General features: G+C 39.8%; 1 protein-coding gene across 2 annotated transcripts in view; it reads left to right on the top strand.

The window, feature by feature from the left end:
* Positions 1–27,529, top strand: part of MERTK (MER proto-oncogene, tyrosine kinase) — a 130,766-nt gene extending 103,237 nt beyond the window's left edge. For both annotated transcript variants that reach the window (XM_075862899.1, XM_075862898.1), the window contains exons 9-19: positions 2,034–2,184; positions 2,610–2,763; positions 6,863–6,948; positions 7,175–7,270; positions 8,669–8,749; positions 16,282–16,374; positions 16,771–16,889; positions 17,816–17,925; positions 18,508–18,667; positions 23,022–23,158; positions 26,510–27,529. In XM_075862899.1, the coding sequence (XP_075719014.1) occupies positions 2,034–2,184; positions 2,610–2,763; positions 6,863–6,948; positions 7,175–7,270; positions 8,669–8,749; positions 16,282–16,374; positions 16,771–16,889; positions 17,816–17,925; positions 18,508–18,667; positions 23,022–23,158; positions 26,510–26,996 (1,674 nt within the window). In that variant the 3' untranslated portion in view covers positions 26,997–27,529. The remainder of the gene's footprint in view (positions 1–2,033; positions 2,185–2,609; positions 2,764–6,862; positions 6,949–7,174; positions 7,271–8,668; positions 8,750–16,281; positions 16,375–16,770; positions 16,890–17,815; positions 17,926–18,507; positions 18,668–23,021; positions 23,159–26,509) is intronic.
* Positions 27,530–27,735: the final 206 nt, after the last annotated feature.

A 27,735-nucleotide genomic window follows, 5' to 3' on the forward strand; every position in this document is an offset into this window, starting at 1 on the left:
CTGATGAAATCGGCACAGTGACGTGGCTTCCATTATGACCAGAAGCCATAACGCATATGTGAACAGAGCCTAATTCCAAGGTGACAACCAATATGGCTTCACTTCCAGTTGTTACTGTGGCATTTTGTTGTTGACAACTCCTAGACGTCATAGATCTGGGATATGAGCCAGAGTGGGAAGCCTCTAATAAGCAGCGGCATTCGCTATTGACCTGATTATCCATTTACCTACATCTAGTCATTTGAATAGCTGCATTTAATACTACAATTCCCCCGTAGCGGCTTCTGCTGGGAAACTGAGCAGCCCACAGCAACTTCCCCTGGCAAAATCAGCTGTATGTTGGGGGTATTGAGACCCTCGGGTGGCAGTTCTCATACTAAAGAGGTTGTCTGTGATGAGACCTTTGACTGACAAAAAAAAAAACAAAAAAACAGAACATTTGGTTTGCAGTGTCCTAAACGGCTGAAATCCCTGTTAGTAAGGCATGACATACAATTTGCTGATGTAGAAGTAGAAATTGCACAGATCACTGCAGCTACTTTGTCCTTCGATAAAAAGGGCATTGACATGTAATAGGAAGGAACTAATGATATTGCAAAACACTCTACAAAATCGGATTCTAGACATGAGACTCCTCTCTTTTTTTTTTCTACTTTGTCTTGGAATAAAGTTCTGTTGTGGTTTTGAGTCTCCAGAATAGAACTCCGGAACGTTACAAGATAAATAAAGTATTTACAAAGTTTCCCAACCTTTTATGTAGATTTATTCTATAGGTAAAATGGTGCTTCAAGGTGAATATACACTGTAAAAGTATAACTCTACATGATATTCAACAAAGATTGATTTATTTATTATAGCCTTATTTTACTTTTATGACTAAAATAAAGCTGAATCAATATTATATTATTTGTAATGACTACATCATCTGCTAATAACTGTATGAAACATTCTCCCATGTCAATATTTAGTATATAACTAATGATCCCCGGCGGGCACCGCATATATATTGTCACATACCATGAAAACTTTAATATAACAAGACAACACATTTATGGGTATGTAAATGGCAAGAAGACTAAATAGTCACTCTAAATAACACAAAAATAAGTTTCTCAGAAATTAGCACACTACGTAAGCATATTTAAAAACATTTAAAACTGCAAATCATGCTGGACCTATTTCATAGGGGTTGCCACCCTGATACGCAGTCAAATAGAAAACACCCCCAAGACTACCTAAATCCCTCAGCATATATAGCTAGTTCACATGCAAAGAAAACGTACCATAAGCATGGGTGCGACATGGGTACAAGATAGCCAAAAAATGGGATGAAGGGGTCTGAATCTTGTGGCAACTCCCTATGAGTTAGGTCCAGCATGATTTACGGTTTAAAAAGTTTATGTAGTGAGCTAATTTTGAATAAACTTGTTTTTGTGTTATTTTGTGTGACTATTTATATTTACATATATATATATATATATATATATTTACTATACTTTGTTATAGCTTTTTATTACCACTGGCCTAAAACATTTCTTATTCTTCCTATTAAATATATATATATATATATATATATATATATATATATATATATATATATATGCACCTAAATAATTAATTGAGCCTAAAATGTAACTTTTATTTAAGCAAAGAAGAAGGTCTGAGATGAAAATAGAAAGCACATCGTGCAGAGAAGAGAGTAGGGATAATCGTAGTTATCATAGCACATATACAAGTATGGGCAATGAGGAGAAAATAATTATTTTGTATAAGACCCTTGCTTACGACCTGAAGCAGTCTCCTACCATGTAGGAGAATTTGGGGTGGCACACTGAAAAGGACACCCACAACCCTGTTCCTGAACCTCACCCACAAATTACCCAAAGCTATCAACTCCAACTCATATTTACTACCTGGATCATAGGAGAGCAAAAATTCTCACCTTCCCTTGTACTACTGTATATCATTTGTAGAAGATGATCAAAGCCATTCTGATTGTACACGTTTCAGTCTTTTCTGTTGTGTTTTTACAGAATATATCCAAAATTGAGCACTCCAATACAACTGCTATTATCATTCCTATCAAACTTACTAATGCTACTTGCACAGTATTCGTCGCTTGCCAAACAGTGGGAGGTGTTGGACCATACAGCCAAGCAGTCCAAGTTGTTATTCCAAGTGATGGTAAGAGCTTTTTTTATGTGTTTATAACTGATAATGTGTAGTTGTATGAGCCAACTGTACCACAAGGAGTGGAAGCATGTGGAGGATGATGCATCTTTTTTTTTTTTGTATGCTTTTGTTTTTGCTGTCAGGGCCCTAAAGGGTCCCCCAAAGTAAATGGCAAGACCTCGGAGTCTAAACTACTTAATCACGAAGGTTCTGCATAGTGGCAAATGTTGTAAAGAGTGAATGTCCAAAAGTGGAACATTCCTTACAGTGGTGTTTGGCATTGTGGTGAACAGATATGTAGTGGGTTTCCAATAATAAACCATATCGATGAATAAGTTACCAGTAAATCTGTTTTTGGTGTGAAAAGTTTAATGAACACAATGCAAGCCTCCATTTATATACATTTATTCTGATTGTCACATGTATTTCTATTTCAGAATCCTTAGCATCTGCAACATCCTCAACTCCCGCTTCTGGACACGTCAGCCCCTACATGATATTACTTGGCTTTATCTGTGGCTTAATGATCTTTCTCCTTCTCATCTATGGAGTAGTTAAATTCATAAGTAGGAAAAAGGAGATCGAGTTTGGGTGAGTAAATTGATTAATGTTACATGGTTTTCATATCATATGAAATATCCGAAGTTAAATCATGGATAACACTGTATGATGAAAAATGAAAGTAGAGGCTCTACCTTTTCTATATTCTCTATAGAACACGTTAGAAAATTACATGACTGGTAATTCTTCAATATAACATTACTACCAGAAATGTTCCCTCAGTAGACACCAAGTTGTGGCTTTCAGAAGAGTCTATTGAAGCATGAGTTTTGCGTTTTACTAATAAACAAGCTCTATTGCATCCCGATCAGCTCACCAAAATCAATATGGTGGATATCCACTGCGTAGTGGTAGAGCTTCACTTTATGGGACATGGTACATTGGTCGATAGTCTGTAATGTGTTTAAAGTGTACGTCCAATTATATAGAAAAACGATTATAGTGCAGGACTTAAAAAAGAATAGTTTTTCTATATGTTTAGTGGATTCTGATACTAAATAGCAACACGGACTGGCCGTGGTCTGTTCATAACTTTGCAGTAGGACTCGGAGACTATAGGGGTGTTCTGTCTCCTAGGCTCCCATCTCTAATACCGGAGCCAGCATTGTGGGATCACATTACATTCTACAGTGCTGGATCCCGTACTAGACATGGGGGGCTGGGAAATAGAGCAGAACACTCTGTCTCCTACCGCACAGGTATGGGCTATATAGATAAAAATAATAGTTTGCAAAATCCTGCACTGATTGTTTTTCTATATAATTGTAGGTACGTTTTAAAGGGGTTTTACATTTTGCTTCACTTCCTCTACTTTTTCAAGATATCTGCTTACTGTCAGTAAATAGAAATATTGTTTACATCCAGAGGCTGAAAGACTGTATTGATTACGTACGTCCTACTGACTTTTTCAGCCGTGATTCAGTCTTTCCCTAAGTATGAGAATGTCAATGGGATTTCCCATAAGCAGAAATTTCCGTATAATGAGAATTGATGACATTTTTGGAGTTCCATTTGAGTGACGTGATTCCTACTTTGAGCCCAATAGTGATAAATAGAAATACATAATGATTTATATGTTAAAGTATGTAAACCCCCATCTGTTGAGGAAAGCTCATTTTATCAGTATGATGTTGTAGACAATGGTTTCTGCTTTGTTATTCTTGTGACATTATTAACACGGCAAGACCTTGAGTTCAAACACATGGAAATCGAGCACGTACAAAGAATGTCATTCTGATTCCATCATCCCCTGGGAGTACGTGATATCAGCAGGTTGTGGAGCTACGTATGATGGAGTTAAACGTCACATCCTTTTGCTGGGTGTCTCCCTGCCCGGTGGAAGTCCTGTTGAGTGATTTCTTAAATAAGTAGTTACTTCTATGTGAATAGAGGATGTGTTCATTTATTTTTTCCCATCAAACCAATGTTAAGTGATTTCAGCTGCACTCCAGTTATTAGTAATTCTTGAAGTGGTGGTTTACAGTGATCTATACTATATGGCCAAAAATATGTGGACATCTGTACCTGACCATCACACCTATATGAGCTTGTTGAACATCTCATTCCAAAACCATGGGCGTTAATAGGGAGTTGGGCCCCTATTGCGGCTATAACAGCCTCCACTTTTATGGGTAGGCTTTCTGTAGGAATTTATCCAAAAGAGCATATCTGAAGTCGGGCACTAATATTGAACAAGGACTGGCCCTCTATTGGCGTTCCAATTCATCCCAAAAGTGTTTGATGGGGTTAAGCTCAAGGATCTGTGCATGCTACTAGAGTTCCTCCACACCAAACTTTTCAAACCATGTCTTTATAGACTCGCTTTGTAGACCAGGCACAGTCATGCTGGAATAGGAAAGGGCCTTCCCAAACGTCTACAAAATTGGAAACATACAATTGTCGTAAATTTTGTTGTATGCTGTAGCATTAACATTACTCTTCACTGGAAATAATGGACATAGCCCAAACCCGGAAAAACAGCCCCAGACCATTATCCTTCCTCAACCAAATTTTACAGCAGGCAATATGCATTCTGATAGGTAGCGTTCCCTTGGCATCCACCAAACTAAGATTCTTCCATCAGACTGTCAGATAGTGAAACCTGATTCATGACTTGAGAGAACACGTTTCCACTGCTCCAGAATCCAGTGGCGATGTGCTTTACACCACTTCAGCTAATGCTTGGCCTTGTTCTTGGTGATCATAGGCTTGTGTGCATCTGCTCAACCATGGGATCCTATTTTCTGAAGCTTCCGACACACTGGAGCAGCACAATAACCGAATAGATAGAGAGATGTATAACTGTTATGTAACACAGATATGGCTTAACGTTATAGAGCCTTTTGATCCAACTTTAATTTAATGGTTTCAGACTTGTTTGTTCTCATCAGTTCAGGAAATGCAAACCATTACTCATACGCTCTAGCACAAATTTTCTTTTAACCCCAATGTTTCTAAACATGAGCAATAGTGTATGCCAGATTGAGATGCCCCAAGGGTGCTTGCCACAGATGTCCCTATACAGTGCAAGAGAATCCCCTATTATAGTGTCTGCCATACATGTATCCCAGAACTCAGCGTATCTCGTTGGCTGGGCTCCCCAGCATCTGATGTGCAGCACAACTAATGTTGATGTCCTAGTTTATAAGGTTAAAAAAAAGTTACAGGTCCATCAAGTCCAACCCATGATCCTACCATGTTGATCAAGAGGAAGTTAAAAACCCTTATGAGGCAGATGACAATTGCGGGAAATCTGAATAAATCCCTGGATCAACATCCCATCTCCAGAATCTAGTACTCATAACTTGTAATATTATATTTTTCAAGAAAGGCGTCCTGGCCCTACTTGAACTTGCTCAAAGAATCAACCATCACAATATCCTGTGGCAGAGAGTTCCATAGTCTCACTGCTCTTACAGTAAAGAATCCTCGTCTGTGATTGCGGTGAAACCTTTTTCCCTCTAGACATAGAGAATGCCCCCTTGTCATTATTACATGCCTAGGTGTAAAAATATTAGAAGTATTAGAAAGATCTCTGTACTGTCCATTAATATATATGTACATTGTACGTTTGTTTTTTTCTCTAAACTAAATAGCCCAAAGTTTGATAACCCTTCATATTGCAATCCACACATTCCAAATAGTGACAATTACATTAAAAGGAGCCAGGCAGCAGTCCTGACCAAATGGTCGCAACTACTTCTCTGTTTTGTATGTTTTTTGTTTTTTTAATTCAACTGATCAATTCATCTGAATTAAAAAGAAAATGCAGCACTTTACCACCAAAACCACTGGTACAATTGGAGGATATGATTACTGTATGCAGTTGGTTTGTGGAGCAACCAGACAAGAGAACTACATGTGTTGGAATAAAAGGAACCTAAAAGTACGCAATTAAGACACTGAAATAGTAGATTAACGTATTGAAACAAAAGATACGTGCATGCCATCGCCTCCATCACCAGCAGCTCTGGGTGCCAAGTTATCCACACTGGTAAAAAGAAATTATTTGCAAGGCTCCAACTTTTATGCTAAAAATCTCAATAACTACCTTATGTCACAAATTTGTGATAATGTCGAAATACCTTCAAAAACATTCCCTGTTGTTCTGGAAAAAAGCAGATACACAGCTGCTAAAATATAACCAGGAATTATTAGGACTCAATAGTAAGTGATGGGAGGTATTTCAAAATGCATTGGATCAGGGGCGTAGCTATGGGGAATGCAGAGGTAGCAGTCGCACCCGGGCCCTGGAGCCTGAGGGGCCCCAATAGCCCCTCAGCCGTATAAGAAGACACCAGCAATATAAATGATCTATGGTAGGTGGGGTCGACAGTCTAGATTTTGCATTGGGGCCCAGAAGCTTTAAATTACGCCTCTGCATTGGATTTTCTATTTTGTGTGAAGACTACCTTCTGTACATACTACAATAGTATTACGTTGTAAAACTATAATAAATGAACCATAGTACTATGTGCCTGAAAATACCACAGCAAATGTGAATGAGACCTACACTATGAATATATAACAGACATGAAGCACTGTGGAAAAAGGGTGCTAGGGAGGTTTATGACCTATTAGCAGGATTTCGGCATGACCTATTTGTCAATATTTTATTCCCTTTACCCAGGCATGCGTTTGTCAGCTCGGATGATTCTGATATCGTAGTTTACAAGGTGAAGAAGTCCTATAACAGGAAAGGCATTGAAGTGACATGTAAGTTGGCAAATCCTCACTGCACTGGAATGTGTGTATTGGCGTTTTTGTGCAAGTGTTCAGTGGATGACATTTGTATGTAACCTGAGAATTAAACACGTTGTTGAAAGACTGCCACCTGTTGGTATAAACTAATATTTTATCGCACTTTTGCATTGCTGTTAGGTTGCCTTACAGCGAGAAAAACGTTTTTTATTTTAAAATTTGGGTTGTTTTCTGCTTTTAGTGAGCACTTTGGGGATTAGTGAAGATCTGCAACAGAAGTTGGAAGATGTGATGGTTGAAAGGAGCCTGCTATCCCTTGGCAAGGTGCTGGGAGAGGGTAGGTATCGTAACTTGTCATTTAGGAGTTTCTTACAACCAGGGGTTTAAAACATCTGAAATCATGACTGTTTTCCCTTTGTTTAAGCTGGCCTTAGATATATGATGTTTTGTACCATGTTACCAATTTTGAGCTCTTTTTTTAAACTTTTTTTGTGATTGGATAGAATTACTAGAAAAACCTTTGTATCAGTAAGAAAACTAATATTCCACTGATACAAAAATAATACAAAAGACAAATACATGGTAGAAGGTTCACAAACAAAACTATTATACATTATGTATATTAAAGCATGTAACAAGTGGATAGCTGACTATTCTCCTAATCTTCTTGGGGTGGACACAGTACTTCCCTAATAAAATAGGACAAATCTTTAGTGACTGCACAGATCACCGCAAATGTTACATAAAAGTCACGCAGAGTTTGGTTGTGAGTCTCTGCCATAGTGATCGACACAGAGCTGGCCACTACCATGCAAACCATGACCAATGCCAGCACCATATTTAGATCTGGGATATTGTGATAAAATGGATACGCTTAGTATGCTCTGTCCTTTTACTATTCCTCCACTCCCTGAGGTTTTTCCGCACCACACACACTCCAGAAAGTTGCTCTTATACTCTACCTGCACTAGGCCAGTCTCGCTCCCCCTGGCTCCAACTTAATTTAGGCTCTATACAGTATCTGCTTTTTCCAGCACCTGAAGAGTCTGGCCTTCTACCTTTTCCACCAGTTGACAAAACAGAACATCCAACACACAACCCTTAGAGCTCATGCAAATTGACACAGAGCCTGTGCGGCAAGGCTTGGAGGCCATAAAGCCCCATTGTGTCTGTGCACTGCCATACAGGTTCCGTTGGGTGCTGGTTGTACGGATATATTTTCCCCTAGGAGTAATGCTTCTGGGTGAGAATACCTCTGTACATACAGAGTCTGAAGGAAAATGCCATCATTTTTTAATACGGAATCCAATAGAAAAAAACATCTATATGTAAATCTGTAAAAGTAGAGGCCCTATGTACCTTTTGGCAGCTTTATTACATCTCTGTACAAAACAGAGCCACAATACTGCTTAAACCCTTAAAAGCATCATAGCTTTTTACTTAATAATCCTTGATGCTGAAAGTGGTAATACCAAGTGGGAGCCCCTTTACAGTTTTTCTATGAACCCATTACTTTTTATATTTGTATTATATATATTTTACTAAAACTATTTGTATTTCCGTTTTTATAGTTGGGAAGCATATACTATCTACATATAAATATACTGTATTATATGCGGAAGCTCATGAAGGCTGTGTTATGTTGCATGTTGTGTTGCATATTTTGAAAGTAGATTGACGATCCATATGTCAAATACAATAATATTGATTTTTATTTTTATCTTTGGTTGCTTAGGTGAATTTGGATCTGTGATGGAGGGAGAGCTGCGATATCCTGATGACACCGCTCATAAAGTAGCTGTGAAAACCATGAAGTGTAAGGGGACTTCCTTTTGCTGTTAAGCAGAGGCGTAGCTAGGTTCTCCAGCACCCGGGGCAAAGATTCAGTTTGGCGCCCCCCCCAACCTCTTTCCCAACATCTCCTTCCCCCTCGCCGTGTTTGTTTTCTCTACCAATCAATGACGTTTCATTTCTTTTCAACATTTATTTTTATGTAACTCGAGCATAAAAACATTTGTACATTTTACAAGCAATATAGTTCTATACACAACACCAGAACCAAGCTCAGTACATATATACAGCACCAGAACCAAGCTCATTACATAAAAACAACGCCAGCACAAATACAGCTCAATTTAGTGCAACCACTGCCATATAGGTATGTACGGCGTAAAACTATAGCTCCCAGCATGGCCCGAACAATGGTAAGGACATGCTGGGAGATGCTGTTACATAAAAAAAAAATCTTATCATACCACCCATCATCTCGCTGTAGATCATACAGTGACTACATTAACGATTAGAGGCAGAATAAACATTTACATTAAGTGACTCACCGGTGACGTCTCAGATTCTAGTTCTTTTTCTCCATCCGGTCCAGACCTCTATGATGACTTCTCCTGGTCACAGCCCATTTCTGCAGTTTGCCGCTCAGATGTCTTCAGCTTCTCACTTTTCCAACATTTCTACACCTATAAACAAAGTTAAAATTCTCCTTATACCACACACTACACCCCTAAATATAATAGCGTACCATACACCACACACTGTGTCTCACACACACACACACACACACACACACACACACACACACACACAGTGCCCCATATAGCCCACTCCTGTATATAGTGTCCAACAAATAGCTCCTCCTATAGTGCTCCACAGATAGCCCGCCCCTGTATATAGCCCCCTGTATATATAGCCCACCCCTCTATATAGTGCTCCACATATAGTCCACCCCTGTATATAGTGCTCCATATATAGCCCACCCCTGTATATAGCCTCCCTGTAGATATAGCCCACCCCTGTATATAGTGCTCCACATATAGTCCACCCCTGTATATAGTGCTCCACAGATAGCCCACCCCTGTATATTGCCCCCCTGTAGATATAGCCCACCCCTGTATATAGTGCTCCATGGATATCCCACCCCAGTATATAGCCCCCCTTGTAGATAGAGCCACCCCGATATAGATAAAGCCCCCCCTGTAGATAAAGTCACACACTTTTTTTATTACAATGAAATAACAAACTATTCAAACTCCCCTTAATCCCGTTCCCACACCGGCTGGCAGCAATGGAGACCTGCTCTCTGCTGCGCAGGTCTCCTGGGGTTGAACGACTATGAAAGGCGCTGATTGGCTGGGCAGAAAGAATTTCCCTGTCATTCATCACCTTTAAACGACCCAAGCGGCGCAAAGTATCGCGCCGCTTTAATCTTACAAAGGTGCTGAATGGCCGGGCACGGAATGTACCCGGCCATTCATTGCTTCTAATTGTACCTGTGTCCTATAGACGCAGGTACAATTATAGTACAGGAGGGTGTGGCTCTGGCGCCCCCCTCTAAGTTGTGCCCGGGGCAAATTCCCCGCCTGCTCCCCCCCTGTAGCTACGCCCCTGTGTTAAGAATGCCAATAGGCAGTTTTACATATATTGGGGCAGATTTACTTTTGTTGAAGCAGCAGAATTTTGGCCTAAGTTATACCTTTCTCTTTGGTGCAAATCAATTTAGACAAATGTATTATTCATTTGCGCCAAAAAGAACCGATGCTTACGCCTCACTATACACTTTTCAAAAAGATCTAGAAAACTGGATGTGGCGTAGTGGAAAGGGCGTGGCTTAAAAGATGTGAATAAATTAGATGTAAACTAAGTCAACCAGGTGGTGGTATAAGGAAAAGTGTCTAACATGTATAGCAAGATTGACCAAATTTATCATACAGCGAGCGCCACTTTAACTCCTTCCCGACCGCCCACTGTCTTTTGACGTCAGGCGGTGCGGGTGCTTAGTCTACAGAGACGTCTTTTGGCGTCGCTGTTGATGAGGCTGATGAGCGCTCGTGTGAGCACTCCTCCTCTAAGCAGGAGCTGTAACTAACAGCTCCCGATCTTAGAGCAGCCTCCTGAACACAGCTGGGGTCGGCAAACATTCGGACCCCAGCTGTTTAACCCTTTGATTACCGCAGTCCGTGACCGCGGCATGATCAAAGGGAATTCCCCTCTTTGATCGCATCACCGGGATTCCAGTGATGCGATCAAACAATGGGGAATCCCTCTGCAGTCAGCCCTAGGGACCTACAAAGGACCCCAGGGCTGTCTGTTCCGTTTGCCTGCTGTTCGGGCACACTATGTGCTGCCCGATCAGCAGCCTGTGTCATAGTGACACAGTGTAATGTATTAGCGTACAGAAGTATGCTAATACATTACAAGTAAAAAATAAAGTTACAAATAAAGTTATCCTTTGATGGGATTAAAAAAAAAAAAGTAACAAAACAAATAAATAAATAAATAAATAAAAAAAAGTCCCAAAAAGAGTCTTTATTTTGCATTAAATACATTTTATTGCCCCTACACGAAATAAAAACAAAAAACCTACACATATTAGGTATCTACACAACCGTAATAACCTGAAGAATTAATCTAAAGGGTTATTTAGCGTGAAACGTGAACGGGATAAAAAAGAAACCAAAAAAACTATTCCGAGAATCGCTTTTTCCTATATTCACGGCGTGAAAAAAAAATGTTTTACCCCCAAACTGTGGGGAAAAAAAATACTATTTCTCTCACATAAAACAAGACCTCATACAGCCACGTCAATGAAAAAATAAAAAAGTTATAGCTGCTGAAACGCAGAGAGGCAAAAACAGAAAAATTGAGCTGGTCATTAACCCCTTCAGGACTGAGCCTGTTTTAGCCTTCAGGACGAAGCCGATTTTTCAAATCTGACATGTGTCCCTTTTTGTGGTGATAACTCCGGAATGCTTTTGCCTATCAAAGTGATTCTGAGATTGTTTTCTCGTGACATATTGTACTTTATGTTACGGAAAAAATTTGGTCGATAAATTCAATATTTATTTGTAAAAAACACCAAAATTTGAAGAAAATTTGCAAAAATTAGCATTTTTCTAAATTTAAATGTATCTGCTTGTAAAACAGATAGTAATACCACACAAAATAGTTACTAGTTAACATCCCCCATATGTCTACTTTAGTTTGGCATCGTTTTTTGAACATTCTTTTATTTTTCTAGGACGTTACAAGACTTAGAACTTTAGCAGCGATTTCTCATATTTTCAAGAAAATTTCAAAAGCCGATTTTTACAGGGGCCAGTTCAGTTCTGAAGTGGCTTTGAGGGTCTTCTTTATTAGAAAGTCCCCATAAATCACCCCATTTTGAAAACTGCACCCCTCAAAGTATTCAAAACAGCATTCAGAAAGTGTTTTAACCCTTTAGGCGTTTCACAGGAATTAAAGCAAAGTAGAGGTGAAAGTTACAAATGTCATTTTTTTTTTACAAAATTCATTTGTAATAAAAAAAATTCTATACCACAGAAGTTTTTACCCGAGAAATGGAACTTATTATTTATTGCCCAGATTCTGCAGTTTTTAGAAATATCCCACATGTAGCCCTAGTGCAGTAATGGACTGAAGCACCGGCCTCAGAAGCAAAGAAGCACCTAGTGGATTTTGGGGCCTCCTTTTTTTTAGCATATATTTTAGGTACCATGTCAGGTTTGAAGAGGTCTTGTGGGGCCAAAACAATAAAAACCCCCAAAAGTGACCTCATTTTGGAAACTACACCCCTCAAGGAATTTATCTATGGGTATAGTTAGCATTTTGAACCCACAGTTTTTTTGCAAAATGTATTTGAATTAGTATGTGAAGATGAAAATCTACTTTTTTTTCTGAAAAAAACGTAGAATTTTTTTATTTTTTCAAGGAATAAAAGAGAAAAAACACCCCAACATATGTAAAGCAATTTCTCCCAATTACAGCAATACCCCATATGTGGTAATAAACTGCAGTTTGGACCCACAGCAGGACTCAGAAGGAAAGGAGCACCATTTGGATTTTGAAATTCTGATTTTGCTGGAATAGTTTTCAGTGCCGTGTCGCGTTTGAATTGCACTGGAGGGAACAAAATAGTGGAAACCCCCGGAAAGTGACCCCATTTTGGAAACTACACTCATCAAGGAATTTTTCTAGGGGTAAAGTTAGCATTTTGATGCCACAGTTGTTTTGCTGAATTCATTGGAATTATTCTGTAAAGGTAAAAATCTACTTTTTTTCTGAAAAAAGGTAGCCATTTTTAATTTTTACAAGGAATAAAGGAGAAAAAGCACCCCAACATTTGTAAAACAATTTCTCCCGATTACGGAAATATGCCATATGTGGTAATAAACGGCTGTTTGGACCCACAGCAGAGCTTAGAAGGGAAGGAGCGCTATTTGTCTTTTGGAGATCAAATTTAGCTGAAATGGTTTTTGGGTGCCATGTTGCATTTGCAAAGCCCCTGAGAGGCCAAACAGTGGAACCCCCCAAAAGTGGAAATTACACCACTTAAAGAATCTATCTAGGGATATAGTGGGCATTTAGACCCCACAAGTCTTTTGCAGGATTTATTAGAATTAGGCCGTGAAAATGAATATCAACATTTCTTCCACTAAAATGTTGTATTTTTTCAATTTCACAAAGGATAAAGGAGAAAATGCTGCCCAACATTTGTAAAGCAATTTCTCCCGAGTACGGCAATACCCCACGTGTGGGCATAAATGGTTTTTCATTAGAAAGTAATTAACCCTTTCTGGACTGATCCATTTTTTTCTTTTCCTTTTTAGTTTTTTCCTCCCCGCTTTCCAAGAGCCACAACTTTTTTATTTTTCAGTCAATAGAGCGGTATGAGGGCTTATTTATTGAGGGACGAGCGGTCGTTTTTATTGGTACCATTTTTTGGTACATACAACTTTTTGAGCACTTTTTATTACATTTTTAGGTAGAGCCAAGGTGACCAAAAAACAGTGATTTTGCCGTTTTAAATGCTTTATTTTTCACGTGAGACGCTCCATGCATCACCCCCCCCCCCCACACTACGACATGCTATGTTGTGGTGCGCGCAGGGGTTAATGTGCAGCGGATGGTGCAGAGTAAAAATTACAATTTTCCACTCATATGCCATTTTAGTGCACTACATGTTATGCCCAGTTTGTGCCACTGAAGACGAATACCTCATAAAATATTAAGCGGGTTCTCCTGGGTATGGCGATGCCATATCTATGGGCGTAAACTGGTGTTTGGGCACGCTGCAGGGCTCAGAAGGGAGGGAGCAGCATTTGGCTTTTGGGGCGCAGATGTAGCTTGGTAGTAGTTCTGTTTGGGGTTTTACTGGTGTCTCAATATATAATGTGGGGGCATATGTAATCTGTGCGGGGTACATCAGGGTACATGTTATCTGTGCGGAGTACATCAGGGTACATGTTATCTGTGCGGGGTACATCAGGGTATAATAAGAGGGTATAATAATGCAGTAAATAAATAATAATCCGCAGATATGTGGCCGGTGTCGCACTGATAAAAGGCGCCCGATCTTATCTGCTTTTGGAACACTGCACATTTTGCATCGCCATATTCTGAGAGCCAGAACGGTTTTATTTTTTTTCCACCGGAGCTGGGTGAGGGTTTATTCTTTGCGGGACAATCTGTAGTTTTCATTGGTACCATTTTGGGGTACTAGAAATTTTTTTGATCACGTTTTATTCAATTTTTTGGCAAGCAAGGTGACCAAAAACCATCAATTCTGAAACTGTTTTTTATGGCGTTCACCCTGGGCTATAAATTACCATTATATTTTATACTGCGGGTCGATACGATTACAGCGATACCATACGTATATAACTTTTTGATGTTTTGCAGCGTTTGTGCAATAAAATCACTTATTTATAAAATAATTTATTTTCTGTGTCACCATATTCTGAGAGCGATAACTTTTTTTATTTTTCAGTCAAAAATGCGGTGTAAGGGCTTGTTTTTTGCGGGACGGGTTGTAGTTTGTATTGGTACCATTTTGGCGTACATGCGACTTTTTGATCACTTTTTATTGTCGATTTTGGGAGGGGTGGTAACCAAAAAATTGTGATTCGGGCACTGTTTTTCGTTTATTTTTTTCGCGGTGTTCACCGTGCGGGAAAAATAATATTACAGTTTTATAGTCGGGGTCGTTACGAACGCGGTGATACCAAATATGTGTACTTTTTTTATCGTGTTAATTTTTTTCCTATAATAAAAGACTTATTATAGGAAAAAAAGCATTATTTGTTTGTCACTTCTAACTTTTATTTTTACACTTTTTCAAAACATTTTTATTATCTTTTTTTTACTTTTTTTACTTGTCCCACTAGGGGACACTTAGACTGGCAGCTCTGATCGCTGCTGGAACACATTACACTACACACGTAGTGTAATGTGTTCTAACTGTCATTGTGACGTAACTGTCACACTGACAGGAAGCAGAGGAGGAACGGCCGGAGGCTGATCCGCCGAGGCTTCCATACATGGCAACCCGGAGGTCATTGTCTGGCCTCTGGTTGCCGTGAGAAGGATCGCCAGCCCCCGCAAATACATGTGGGGGGCTGCCGATCCGCTGTAAACCTCTTCAATGTGGGGATCGCAATCGACCACCGCATCGAAGGGGTTAATTGCCGATTTCAGCGGCGACAGGCCGCTGATCGGCAACAGGGAGAGCAGGGCTGACACCCTGCACAGTTAACCGCCGCTGCGGTGTAGCGCCGCGCGGCGGTTAACTGTCAAAGCACTGACGTTAGTGAACGTCAAGGTGCGCGAAGTTACTGCACACATTGACGTTCATTAACGTCAAGGTGCGGGAAGGGGTTAAGGTCTTTTCAGGCCCAGTCACATCTTCTAACTGGCTGGTCTAAGTTTACAGTGTCTAAATGTTAGACCGCATTAGTAAATCTGCCACTTTGTGTACTTTATTGCTTTGTTAACAGAAACTGAATGTAACTCAATGACATCCAAATTCATTTTCTCTTGATGATCTAAAAATACAAAGGGGTTATCTGGGATGTGATATTTAGGGGCTAGAAATTAAACAAATAAACTAAAAAAGAGGTACTTGCCTATCCTTGCCCTTGGCGATCCAGTGCTGTCGCTCCGGCATCTTTCCCGGTGGTTGTTCACATGCACGTAGCCTGTGACCACTGCAGCCAATCACAGGGCTCAGTGGTGCTCCCTGAAAACGAATCGTACAGTATTTCTGCCATAATGCCAGAAATACAACATATGACCGCTGATCCCTCTAATTGGCTGCAGCGGTCACAAGCGACTTGCATGTAAACAACCACCGGGGCTGCAGTGGATCACCAAAGGCAAGGGTAGGTAAGTATTGCTTTTTTGGTTTATTTATTTCATTTCCAAAAAATGTTTACATCCCTGATAACCCCTTTTAATGATTTTCTTTTTTAGAGGTGCCTATTGGTTTATATAGATTTTTTTCACTGTATTGGCATAAGGTTATATTAACCTATAGACGTCGTTATGTTTCCCTTTCCACAGTGGACAACTTTTCACAAAGGGAAATAGAAGAATTCCTCAGTGAGGCAGCGTGTATGAAAGACTTCAACCACCCAAATGTGATTAAGTTGCTGGGTAAGGTTTAATGACCACTACACACGATATAGTATAAGTAGCATTACTAGGGCACTAAATAAGTTGCCAATTTTGTATAAGGTTCAACGTGGTTCTTCTGAGCTGTAGTGACTTGTTACACTGCTGTAAAGTACTGGAAAAGCTAAGACTTCCAAGGAGCAAAGGGACACTAAATGTGATCTAGCCATCCAAGTGGTCTTAAAATCAGTAGAGCGCAAAATGGTCATGCGCCAGACTTTTTCCTCAATTTCAGCCTGAATTCTTGCGCACTTGGATTAGTAAATCTGCCCCTCTTTGTTTGTAGTTTGATTTCTATTCATCGTAATGAACTCCATACTCTGACACTCTGATTCAAGTTTGAGGTCTCACTCTACTGCATATATATTCCTATTTTAGGTGTCTGTCTAGAAGTGGGCCCTAGAAGAACCCCAAAGCCCATGGTCATATTACCATTTATGCAGTATGGGGATCTGCACAGTTTTCTTCTCTCCACTAGAATAGGATCTGGACCTCAAGTAAGTTAAAGAAATGATGTAATTTCTGATCATGTACAAAGAATATCCTTATATCCATCTGATCATGCGGAAAATAATTATATTAATGAGGATCTGTCAGATAATTGTTTCGCCCTGTCTGACAGTAGTGACCAACATGCTCATTTCAATGGTCTTTTACTTAGTTGGTAATGTGCAGTCGTTTGGGAGAACTTACAGGTTATACTTGCGGCGTGTGTTCTTCAATGCCGACTTAAGTCCAATGATCTGCATGATGATCTTTACTGTCAAGGTAAACACTATCATTATATTAAACTGTTTAATTGACTTGGGAGAAGACCATTTACCTACTAGACAATGTATCTTTTGTAATCACTGTATTGGTACACACACCCTAAACCTTTTCTTTCTTGAGAAGTTGGAATGTAGAAACTCTTGATTGACAAAACTACCTAAAGATCCAGGTTCTCCATCCTTCAATGTTGCTGTAAAGGAAAGATCTGTTCACATGGATGACACATTATATAAATCGCTCTCTGTGGCCTTTTTTGACCACTTAAGATGTCTGGCTTTCACTAGTATTCTTGACTATGAGGAATGGCACTGCAGGTTGGCACTGGAAACTGATCAATTTTTCTAAATAATGATACCAATGGTCAATGAGACCATTGCTTGTCATCTGATTTCTTAAGGTTGAACTCCAATAGGTTGGATGATCTTGTGTAATATGATCTTCCAGTTTTTAGAGGTGCTTACAATTCTTGGAAGATCACATTGCGCTCTCCATTCATATTGCATTTTATGAAGGTCAATACATGGAAGGCATTTATCATCATATAAAGGTACCTGGTACACAAATTCAATCTTGTAGTTGGCATGTGATTGCTAAACTTTTTATTCAAACTATGGATATATATACATTTATGGATACAATTTTTTGTTTTTAGCATGTGCCTCTACAGACCCTTATTAAGTTTATGGCTGATATTGCTACTGGAATGGAGTATCTTAGCAGTAAAAACTTCCTACACAGAGACCTGGCAGCGCGGAACTGCATGTAAGTCGAATCCTTCAGTACTTTCTCCTGTCTTTGGCGGTCACTGAGCATAATATAATGAAATGGACTGTGTCCGCGGTCAGTGGATGACAAGTTATTATATTTTTTAAAACGAGAGTCTGAAAACCCATAGCGATCTAGTCCTGATAGTTCGCTGCAATGTATGGACCATTGTAGGTGTTATTTACCAAACATTGTACAGAGCGGTACACAGAATTACAATTTGTTACAAATAAACCATCTTTATTAGAAAAACACAAAAAGTCATAAAATTAAAGTAAAAAGTGGATAGAACGACACTAACCATAAAGCAACCGCCCAATGTAGCCATACATTTATGATACAAACCGTGACACATATACTTGAGGGATTATATTAAGTTGTAAGAACAGATAAATGCTATACCCGTAGTAACCAGGCTAGATGACATTTGGTAAATGTTTCAGCCTCAAGTCCTGGCTCTTTAGTTCTCAGATGATTTCTGAAACTGGAAAACACATTTACTGATTTTTGCAATCTGCATTAAAAATAAAAATTACATGGTTTGTACTAAAACGTGTTGTATCTTTTTTATTTCTTTAGGTTGAGGGATGACATGACTGTGTGTGTTGCTGATTTTGGCCTATCTAAAAAAATATATAGTGGTGATTACTACCGTCAAGGACGTATTGCAAAGATGCCTGTGAAATGGATTGCAGTGGAGAGCCTTGCGGATCGCATCTACACTGTGAAAAGTGATGTGGTAAGATCTAGAATAGCATAAACTGCATATATCATTTGTGTAACACATACAAAAAAAACTGCACTTACTTAAATCTCAAACATGACTGCTTTGACCGATCCATTTTCAAACGAATCCTGATAAATCCCGCTGACTTATAATGGAGTCTGTCAGGTTACCGGCATTTTTGATGGCAAGAATAGCAACACAGACTGCACTTCTTGCTGTCAAATATACTGGTGTATAAAGACATAAAGAGCATAAAACAAATGCATAAGGAACCCAAGTTGGAGTTCAAGCATAATTATTTTACTTATGAGATTCTTAAAGAGACTCTGTCACCAGATTTTGCAACCCCTATCTCCTATTGCAGCAGATAGGCGCTGCAATGTAGATAAGAGTAAAGTTTTTTTGTTTTTTTTAAAACGAGCATTTTTGGCCAAGTTATGACCATTTTTATATTTATGTAAATGAGGCTTTCTAAAGTACAACTGGGCGTGTATTGTGTATGTACATCGGGGCGTTTTTACTTCTTTTACTAGCTGGGCGTTCTGACGAGAAGTATCATCCACTTCTCTTCAGAACGCTCAGCTTCTGGCAGTGCAAAGACACAGCGTGTTCTCGAGAAATCAGCTGTGACGTCACTCACTTCCTGCCCCAGGTCCTGCATCGTGTCGGACGAGCGAGGACACATCGGCACCAGGCGACAGAGGCTACAGTTGATTCTGCAGCAGCATCGGCGTTTGCAGGTAAGTCGACGTAGCCTGTGTCGCCTGGTGCCGATGTGTCCTCGCTCGTCCGACACGATGCAGGACCTGGGGCAGGAAGTGACGTCACAGCGTGATCTCTCGAGAACACGCTGTGTCTGTGCACTGCCAGAAGCTGGGCGTTGTGTAGAGAAGTGGATGATGCCGATTCGTCAGCATCATTCACTTCTATTCACAACGCCCAGCTAGTAAAAGAAGTAAAAACGCCCAGATGTTACACATACAATACACGCCCCGATGTAACACACACAATACACGCCCCGATGTAACACACATAATACACGCCCACTTGGACTTTTACTTTAAACACGCCCAGTTGTACTTTAGAAAGCCTCATTTACATAAATATAAAAATGGTCATAACTTGGCCAAAAATGCTTGTTTTTTTAAAAATAAAAACGTTACTGTAATCTACATTGCAGCGCCGATCTGCTGCAATAGCAGATAGGGGTTGCAAAATCTGGTGACAGAGCCTCTTTAAGTGTATTTATTATTAAAATGATGTGTGAAATTGAACAGATGTCCCTAACCAAGTAACCTCTGGTGAACAAAGCCTTAAAAACCCATCTGCGTCGACATTTTTTAAAAAACCGACAGACTGACTGATACCAGACTGAATGCAACGGAAGGTAAAATATGTTTGTTTTGACGGGTCTGTTTAATGTATCCGTCAAAAATCAGTTTGTGTCAGTTTGTCATCATCATACTCCATTTCTAACGGATCCGTTTTTATCTTTTCATCTTTCTTGCTTTCATTTTTAGTCTGCACATGTGCAGAAAAAAACGGATCCGTTAAACATAATTCATAACTGATGGCATATCCGTTTGTATCCATCATCCATCAACTTCAATGTTAAAAAAAGGAACGGAAAGCTCCTTTCTGTCTGGTTTCCGTCAATTTAAAAAGCACTTTACAAAAACATGTATTTTTTTGAGTGCCGTGTGAACAAGGCATAATGTTTACATTCAGGGAAGGCCTTGCGGGTCATCTACCCAGGCGATAGCCGCGAATTGTAGGGAGTCCCACTGCTCATTGTTAGGGATCTCTGATATGTGATGGGGTTGTCCTAACCAGACAAACCCTTTAATTCTAAATGTAAAATGGTCTACTCTTTACAGATGAACAAATGCTTTAAATCACTTGACCATGGCCTTCTTTTAACTATGCCAGCACAGCACAGTAAGGCTGCGTTCACATCTGCGTTATGGCTTCCCTTCTAGCGTATCCGTCAGAGGACGACAAGAACAGAAGTTAACGTTTCCATCCAAAAAATCATTGATTTCAATGGGTTTTATTTTTGCATCAGTTGTGCTCAGTAATGCCCCGTTCACACCGTTTTTTGGAGCTCCTGTCTCCCTACTAAACAGAGAAGAGATTTACTACAATGGGCGCTTCTGGAGGACGATGCTCATCAGTGCATTATACAGATGGGCTATTGATTTCAAATAAGGCCCTGTTCACATGGCGAGTATTTGACCAGTTTTCGGCATGTAAAATGCGCAGAGAAACTCATCCAAAAATACATGATTTAAGCTTATCATTGAGATCAATGGGAAAGCGCGCCATTAGTGCATACGACGCGTCTTTTTACAAGCGTGTTTAAAAAAAAAGTGTCAGGTCAATTATTTGGACTGTAAACCGGGCAGGAAAACACGCCTAATTTCCATAGTCAATGGAGTCCTAATTACGCTTTAAAAAAACTTGCCAAAAGCGCGCACAAAACGTGCCAAAAACACGTCAAACAAAAGTTGGGGGATCCTTGTTTCTATGAATTAAGTGCTATTCCTCATACTATTCTTTTAATGTTAGATTTTTACATGTGAGTTTTTATATACTGATTTCTACAAGGTCTAATTCTACAATTTGTAATCTGCCATTATTTAAACAGGACCTGTCACTAGGTCATATAAGTTGAACTGGTGAATTGACCTGAATAGCGCCGACTCCCTGATACCAGCACTGTTTTTCTATTTTTTCCTGAAACACCCCCCGATTCAAAGATATGGCCCACTGTTGTGTTGGCTCCCTATATGCTAATTTGCTGTAGTTATCCAACGGGGTGGTGCTAGCTCCCCTGCCTATGATGCTGTCCAATCAGCGCAAAGCAGCTTGTGGGTAGCTCACGCCCTGTTGAATAACTACAGCAAATTAGAATATAGTGAGCCAACAAAACAAAGAGGAGGTCTAGGAAAAAAAAGAAACAGCACTGTAATGAGGGAGACCGAGCTATTCAGGTCAGTAAGCCAGTTCAACTTACATGACCTTGTGACAGGGTCTCTTTAAGATCTTCTTATTTCCCTTCTTGCATTTCGTATCTAATTGTAAACTCATAAATTGCGTCTATATTAAGACTGAACTATCATTTCCTGCTCAGGAGAGGCTTTCGGCGTACAGCAAGTTACAATATAATGCAATTGGTTTGTTGTCTCATATTACTTGTTTAGCAAATGAGAACTACTGTACAGTATAACAATTGTGAGTAATGTGTTCTCGTCATCTCATTTTATGCACAATTTTAGTATGCATTATGTCTTCAAATTTGGAGAATAAATGACATCATTTCAAACATGTATTAACTTTACATCCGAGCATACACATTATGAAGGCAAAATACAAATAAATTCTCAATATTATTATGAGGGTGGAGCTGCATCTGGTAAAACGTAAACCTTTTTTTTCCCCACTATATTGACGTGTCAAAGGGATCCCACAAAAAAAGTACACACTTTAATATTTTTTTTTTATAGTAGGGTAAATTGGCGACCTATCCAAATCTTTGCCATTCAGCTACATGTCGGGGCAATATGTTGGGCATATAATTCCGGAGATTTTTCAAGCGTCCTGTGATGTACAGAGCCTCAGCAGTGCACTACAGCTGTTTATGACTGCCTGAACTTAGTCAATATTGTACAGGCAAAGGCTGTCACGATGTGTGGAAAGCCATCACTAGAGACAAAATGCTTAAGGCCTCATGCACACTTCCTAAGGCCGTTGTACAGCCGCTAATGACAGTTCCGTGAAACACTGACCGCATACGGATGGCTTCCGTGTGCAGTCCGTTGTTTCACGGACCAAATCAATGAAAATGCCGAGACTGTTCCATCAAAAACTGGCAAGAGTAGGAAAGGTCCTATTTTTGACGTTAAAACGGAAGTGTGCATGGCACCATTGAAATGAATGTGTCGGGGTGCTGTTTGTTAAAACAACGGATAGCACCCTGACGAAAAAAAAGTGAAGTGGGCATGGGGCCTTACTGGGAATTACTGGGCCAAGTTTGACAAATCACGTTTCTTTGCTGTTCATTTCCTATGGTAGTAATAAAAGTGTAGTCACTGTATTGGCTGCAACGACATTGACATTATTTTTGTATACAAAGCTGGCGTCAGACTGCAGAATGTTATTAATTGGAGACAGGACCTCTTGTTTGGGACCACGTGTGGACCCCATTGTCCTCTTACATAATCTTCTGTTACAAAACCTTCTTCCATTAACTATCCTCTTTGCCCTAAACATGAGTGGGATACTGGTATCTGACCTTTTTAGCGTGAAACGATTCATTCATTTCTTCTGGAAAGATCACCCGGATCCGTCTGTTTGTTATCTACAGTGGGCGTTTGGTATCACAATGTGGGAAATTGCAACCAGAGGGATGACGCCGTATCCAGGGGTCCAGAACCATGAAATCTATGACTATTTACTTCAGGGACACAGGTTGAAGCAACCAGCAGACTGTTTGGATGAACTGTGAGTAATACGTTTTGCAAATGAGAAGAAATTTTTGTATAAATGTTTGGTAAAATCATGTATTTTGTTATAGTTGGTTCAGATGTTGAAATAATGAAAAATATAAATACTCAAAATGTCAAATTTAAAAACCGCAAAAGCATAGTGGCAACACTAGACAGATGCTCCATTTTTTTATTATCATGAACTGTATAGTCAGCCAATGTTTAACAAACATATACCAGCAGGATGATAGATTTTTTTTTTGGTGTTTATATATCAATTAATTTTTCTATTGTGTAGTGTGAAAGTAAATAATAATGTAAAAAAATGTTGTCCACTGGATAATACATACTTGTTAGAATGGCTCATTGACAATAAGCTAATCATAAAGTGTCCCCCTGCTCAGACTCCCAGCGATCAGTAGTAATCTGTAGGGAAACCCGGCAGTAAGTGTTCAATTTCCCTGCAGCACCACCACAGGGGATATTCCGTATTACACAGTGCTCATTCAAATCAAGAGAGAACAGGTCTTCAAGATTGAGATACACCCTATATGCTTTCTCGCCCTCTCCACTCTTGCCAAGAGATGAGGATCCTGAACAGAGGATTTTACTCTATTAAATCAGAATTGCGTAATCGGGTATATGAAAAATGGCCACGGCCCCTTCAGCTATTTCTTTGTACAGTGCCCTGCTGACCAGGCACTGTGCAGAATATTACAATATATTGCCATATAAGTGAATGGGGCAGAGTTGCAGTTCCTGCACAGTGCCAAGTTGGGTGTGGTGCTGTGCAGGGAAAAATCTGAAGTGTCTACTGTGCTTTACCTAGTACTGAAGCATCTTTGTACTAGAGATCGGTGGAGGTCCCATGGATTGGATAGTAATTGTATATTCTAGTGTAACGGAAAAAGTCCATTAAGAATAAGTTCACAAAGAATGGCAGTGATGTAGTACAGTTGAAATGTTTTTCCTTCAACTGTGCTAAGTGTTTTAAGATACGGTGCTACAAAATGTTCTGACTTCACATGCTGGAACACCATGGTGCAGTGCTGTATCGTGCATGTAAACGTTTTTAATTATATGGTTTTCCTTGAAAATTTAAATTTATTGGAACCGCAACAAAACAAAAATATCATCGAAACCGCTGTGATTGCCTAGGTCTGAGGCCAAACTAACCCTGAATCTCTTCATAGCTGCATATATTTATTTCTAGTTCTGTCAGGATGCCAAAAATGTAACCTAGACTTAGTCCTGTACTTGGGCTATGTTCACACGAGCATGTTCGGTCCGTAAAGGACGGAACGTATTTAGGCCGCAAGTCCCGGACCGAACACAGTGCAGGGAGACGGGCTCCTAGCATCATAGTTATGTACGATTCTAGGAGTCCCTGCCTCTCTGTGGAACTGCTGTCCTGTACTGAAAACATGATTACAGTATGGGACAGTCCCGCAGAGAGGCAGGGACTCCTAGCGTCGTACATAACTATGATGCTAGGAGCCCGGCTCCCTGCGCTGTGTTCGGTCCGGGACTTGCGGCCGAAATACATTCCGTCCTTTATGGACCGAACATGCTCGTGTGAATCCAGCCTAACCTTTTATAATGGAACCAATGATGCTGTGAAAGATTCAAGCAGTGAATGGCAGTCCGTCTGGGTTTGGCTGAGGTTTTCGCCATTTTGATGGCAAGAAAAAAGTGACATAGGACCAGACAAAGTTTTTCAAAAAATAGTAATCGGAAATGAAATGTTTCTATTGAAACCATTTGTTAAAACTATGTGTGTATTTTTTACATTGGTACCATACGTGATTTTCAATATATTTTTTTTCCTCATTGAAGTTAATGATGAATAATTGCACAACAGTGCCACCTACTTGCAGTGGTTTAAAGCAAAATACAGTAAAAAAAAAAAATACAACAACAAAAACTACTATTTTCACTTTACTCCTTGTGTATATGGAAATGCATAAATTCCTGTCTTACAACATTGCACATCTGGCTGCTGCTATAAAATGGCAAAACATCTGTGAAAACGCCCAAGAGTGAGCCCGGTCTTTTTCTATGATCCTGCAGACACGGTGCGCAGGCTCCTCATCATTTCAAGTGATGAGAACTGACATTCAGAGTCTTAAAGGGGTATTCTGGTTTCAACAAGTTACTCCCTATCCCTAGGGTGAGGGAATGTTCACACACTAGACTAAAAACGTCTGAAAATACGGAGCTGTTTTCAAGGGAAAACGGCTCGCGATTTTCAGACTTTTTTTAGCCACTCACGATTTTTGCAGCGTTTTTCACGTCCGTTTTTGGAGCGGTTTTCAATAGAGTCTATGAAAAACAGCTCCAAAAACGTCCCAAGAAGTGACCTGCACTACTTTTTCGCAGCCGTTTTTTTACGCGGCTGTTTTTCAAAACGGACGCGTAAAAAAATGGCCCATCGGAACAGAACGCAGTTTTTTCCATTGCAATCAATGGGCAGATGTTTGGAGGCATTCTGCTTCTGATTTTTCGGTCGTTTTCCGGCACATGCAAAATACAAAACGTCTTAAAATACAGAGCTGTTTTCAGGGGAAAACAGATCCTGATTTTCAGACGTTTCTTAAGCCACTCGCGATTTTTATGGCCGTTTTTGGAGCGGTTTTCAATAGTCAATGAAAAACGGCTCCAAAAACAGCCCAAGAAGTGACATGCACTTCTTTTTTGCAGCCGTTTTTTTCGTGGCCGTTTTTTAAAAAAACGGCTCGTCGGAACAGAACACCGTTTTCCCATTGAAATCAATGGGCAGATGTTTGGAGGCGTTCTGCTTCCGATTTTTCGGCCCGAAAATAAGCTGTGTGAACATACATACCCTTAGGGGTAACTTGCTGATCGGTGGGTGTCTGACAGCTCGGACGCCCACCGTTTACAAGAACGTGGACCCCAAGCCCCTCATTTGAACCAAGCAACAGGTCGCTCTTGTGCACTACTGCTCCATTCATTCTCTGAGAGCGCCGGAGAAAGCTGAGTGCAGTGTTTCGGCTTTTTACGGCGCTGCCATAATGAATGGAGCGGCAGTGCGCATGAGCGACTTGTTGCTCGGTTCTAACGAGGGGTTCGGGAACACCCACCATTTAGAAAGTTACCCCTTACCCTACGGATAGGGGGTAACTTCTAACCAGAATGCTTCTTTAAGTACATGATTTATGAAAATAAGAAACATAGAAGCATCAGTTTTTAGGATTTTTTTTTTGTCTCTTACATAACAAAGGCAGCTTTTATGTGACTTTTCTATGTGCATTGTTGATAGCAGGGAAATCCATTGTTCATATGACACGACAAGTTAATCCAAGTTTATTGTCCTGTATAATGAAAAAGTTTTATCTTACTCCTCCAGGTTTGAATTGATGTATCTCTGCTGGAGAGCTGACCCAGCCGATCGACCTACATTCACAGAACTGAAGTATAAACTGGAGAAGTTTCTTCAAGAATTGCCTCCTGCAATGAACAAAGAAGATGTTATTTATATTAATACAAGCTTACCTGAGGACAGTGAACTTCTCACACAAGATCCCGAGATGAGTGACTTATCCATGGATGTCGATTCCAAGTATGTTCAGATCACTCCCTCCAGGTCTGACACCACAATGGTCACGGTGGAGGTCCATGGCAGTCATTTTGATGAAGAGCGGTATATCTTGGAGGGTGCGCCTGAAGAATTGGCTGGCGAATCAGAACAAGCTTGCGCTCTGCTGTTACATGATAGCATGCAACGTAACCGAGTGCCCTGGTGTGAAAGCGACACTCTTCTGGATGGCAATTCATTGACTGAAGACCTTCTCTATGCTGACGACTCCGCAGAGGACTCTGAAATCCCAGTTTAGGGGGCCAAACCATTATCCTACAACGTTGCTTCTACTTGCTAAACCAGGATTGCCTTTATTTTTCATCCGTTTAGAATTTGGAAAGCATTATTTGGCATTGAATGGATGTAAATACCATGCAGTATTCTGTACAGAGAAATATAGTTGAGTGATGTACATAAACAGATAAATATATAGATTTGTATTGATGCAAGAAAATGGTGTAAATATGATTGAAGTGCTTCCAGACATGTCTAGTGGGATTCAGAATTGTGCCTTAGTTAGTCCTAGTGGGGGTTGTGTTGGAAACAGACACGCGCTAAAAAACATGTCTACCTCCCCTTTCTATATTAAAGGGGCTTTCTGAGATTTTACATTGATGGCGAGTCCTTAGGTATCCTCAGTGTAAAATCTCAGAAAGCCCCTTTAACTTTGGAGAGCTTTCCCTTTTGCATTCCAAATATTTAATTTAGCACTTTAAACAAAATGTATATTCAAATAAATACAGGGCATTTATGATAATAGTTGATATAGAAAGTACATCACGTACAATACAATACAATACTTCATATATATATATATATATATATATATATATATATATATATATATATATAAAGCCTATTCACTTTGTTCTATATTCTAATATACTTTGTGTTTTAGTTTCTCACAATTCTAATTTCAACAGTGAAATGGAATTTTTTTATTTTTATTCAGAGGCTGAATACCTGCCCTGATCATGTCTAACTGACTCAGACGC

This window comes from Rhinoderma darwinii, chromosome 4 (genome assembly GCF_050947455.1).
Source record: "Rhinoderma darwinii isolate aRhiDar2 chromosome 4, aRhiDar2.hap1, whole genome shotgun sequence".
Taxonomy (NCBI): Eukaryota; Metazoa; Chordata; class Amphibia; order Anura; family Rhinodermatidae; genus Rhinoderma; species Rhinoderma darwinii.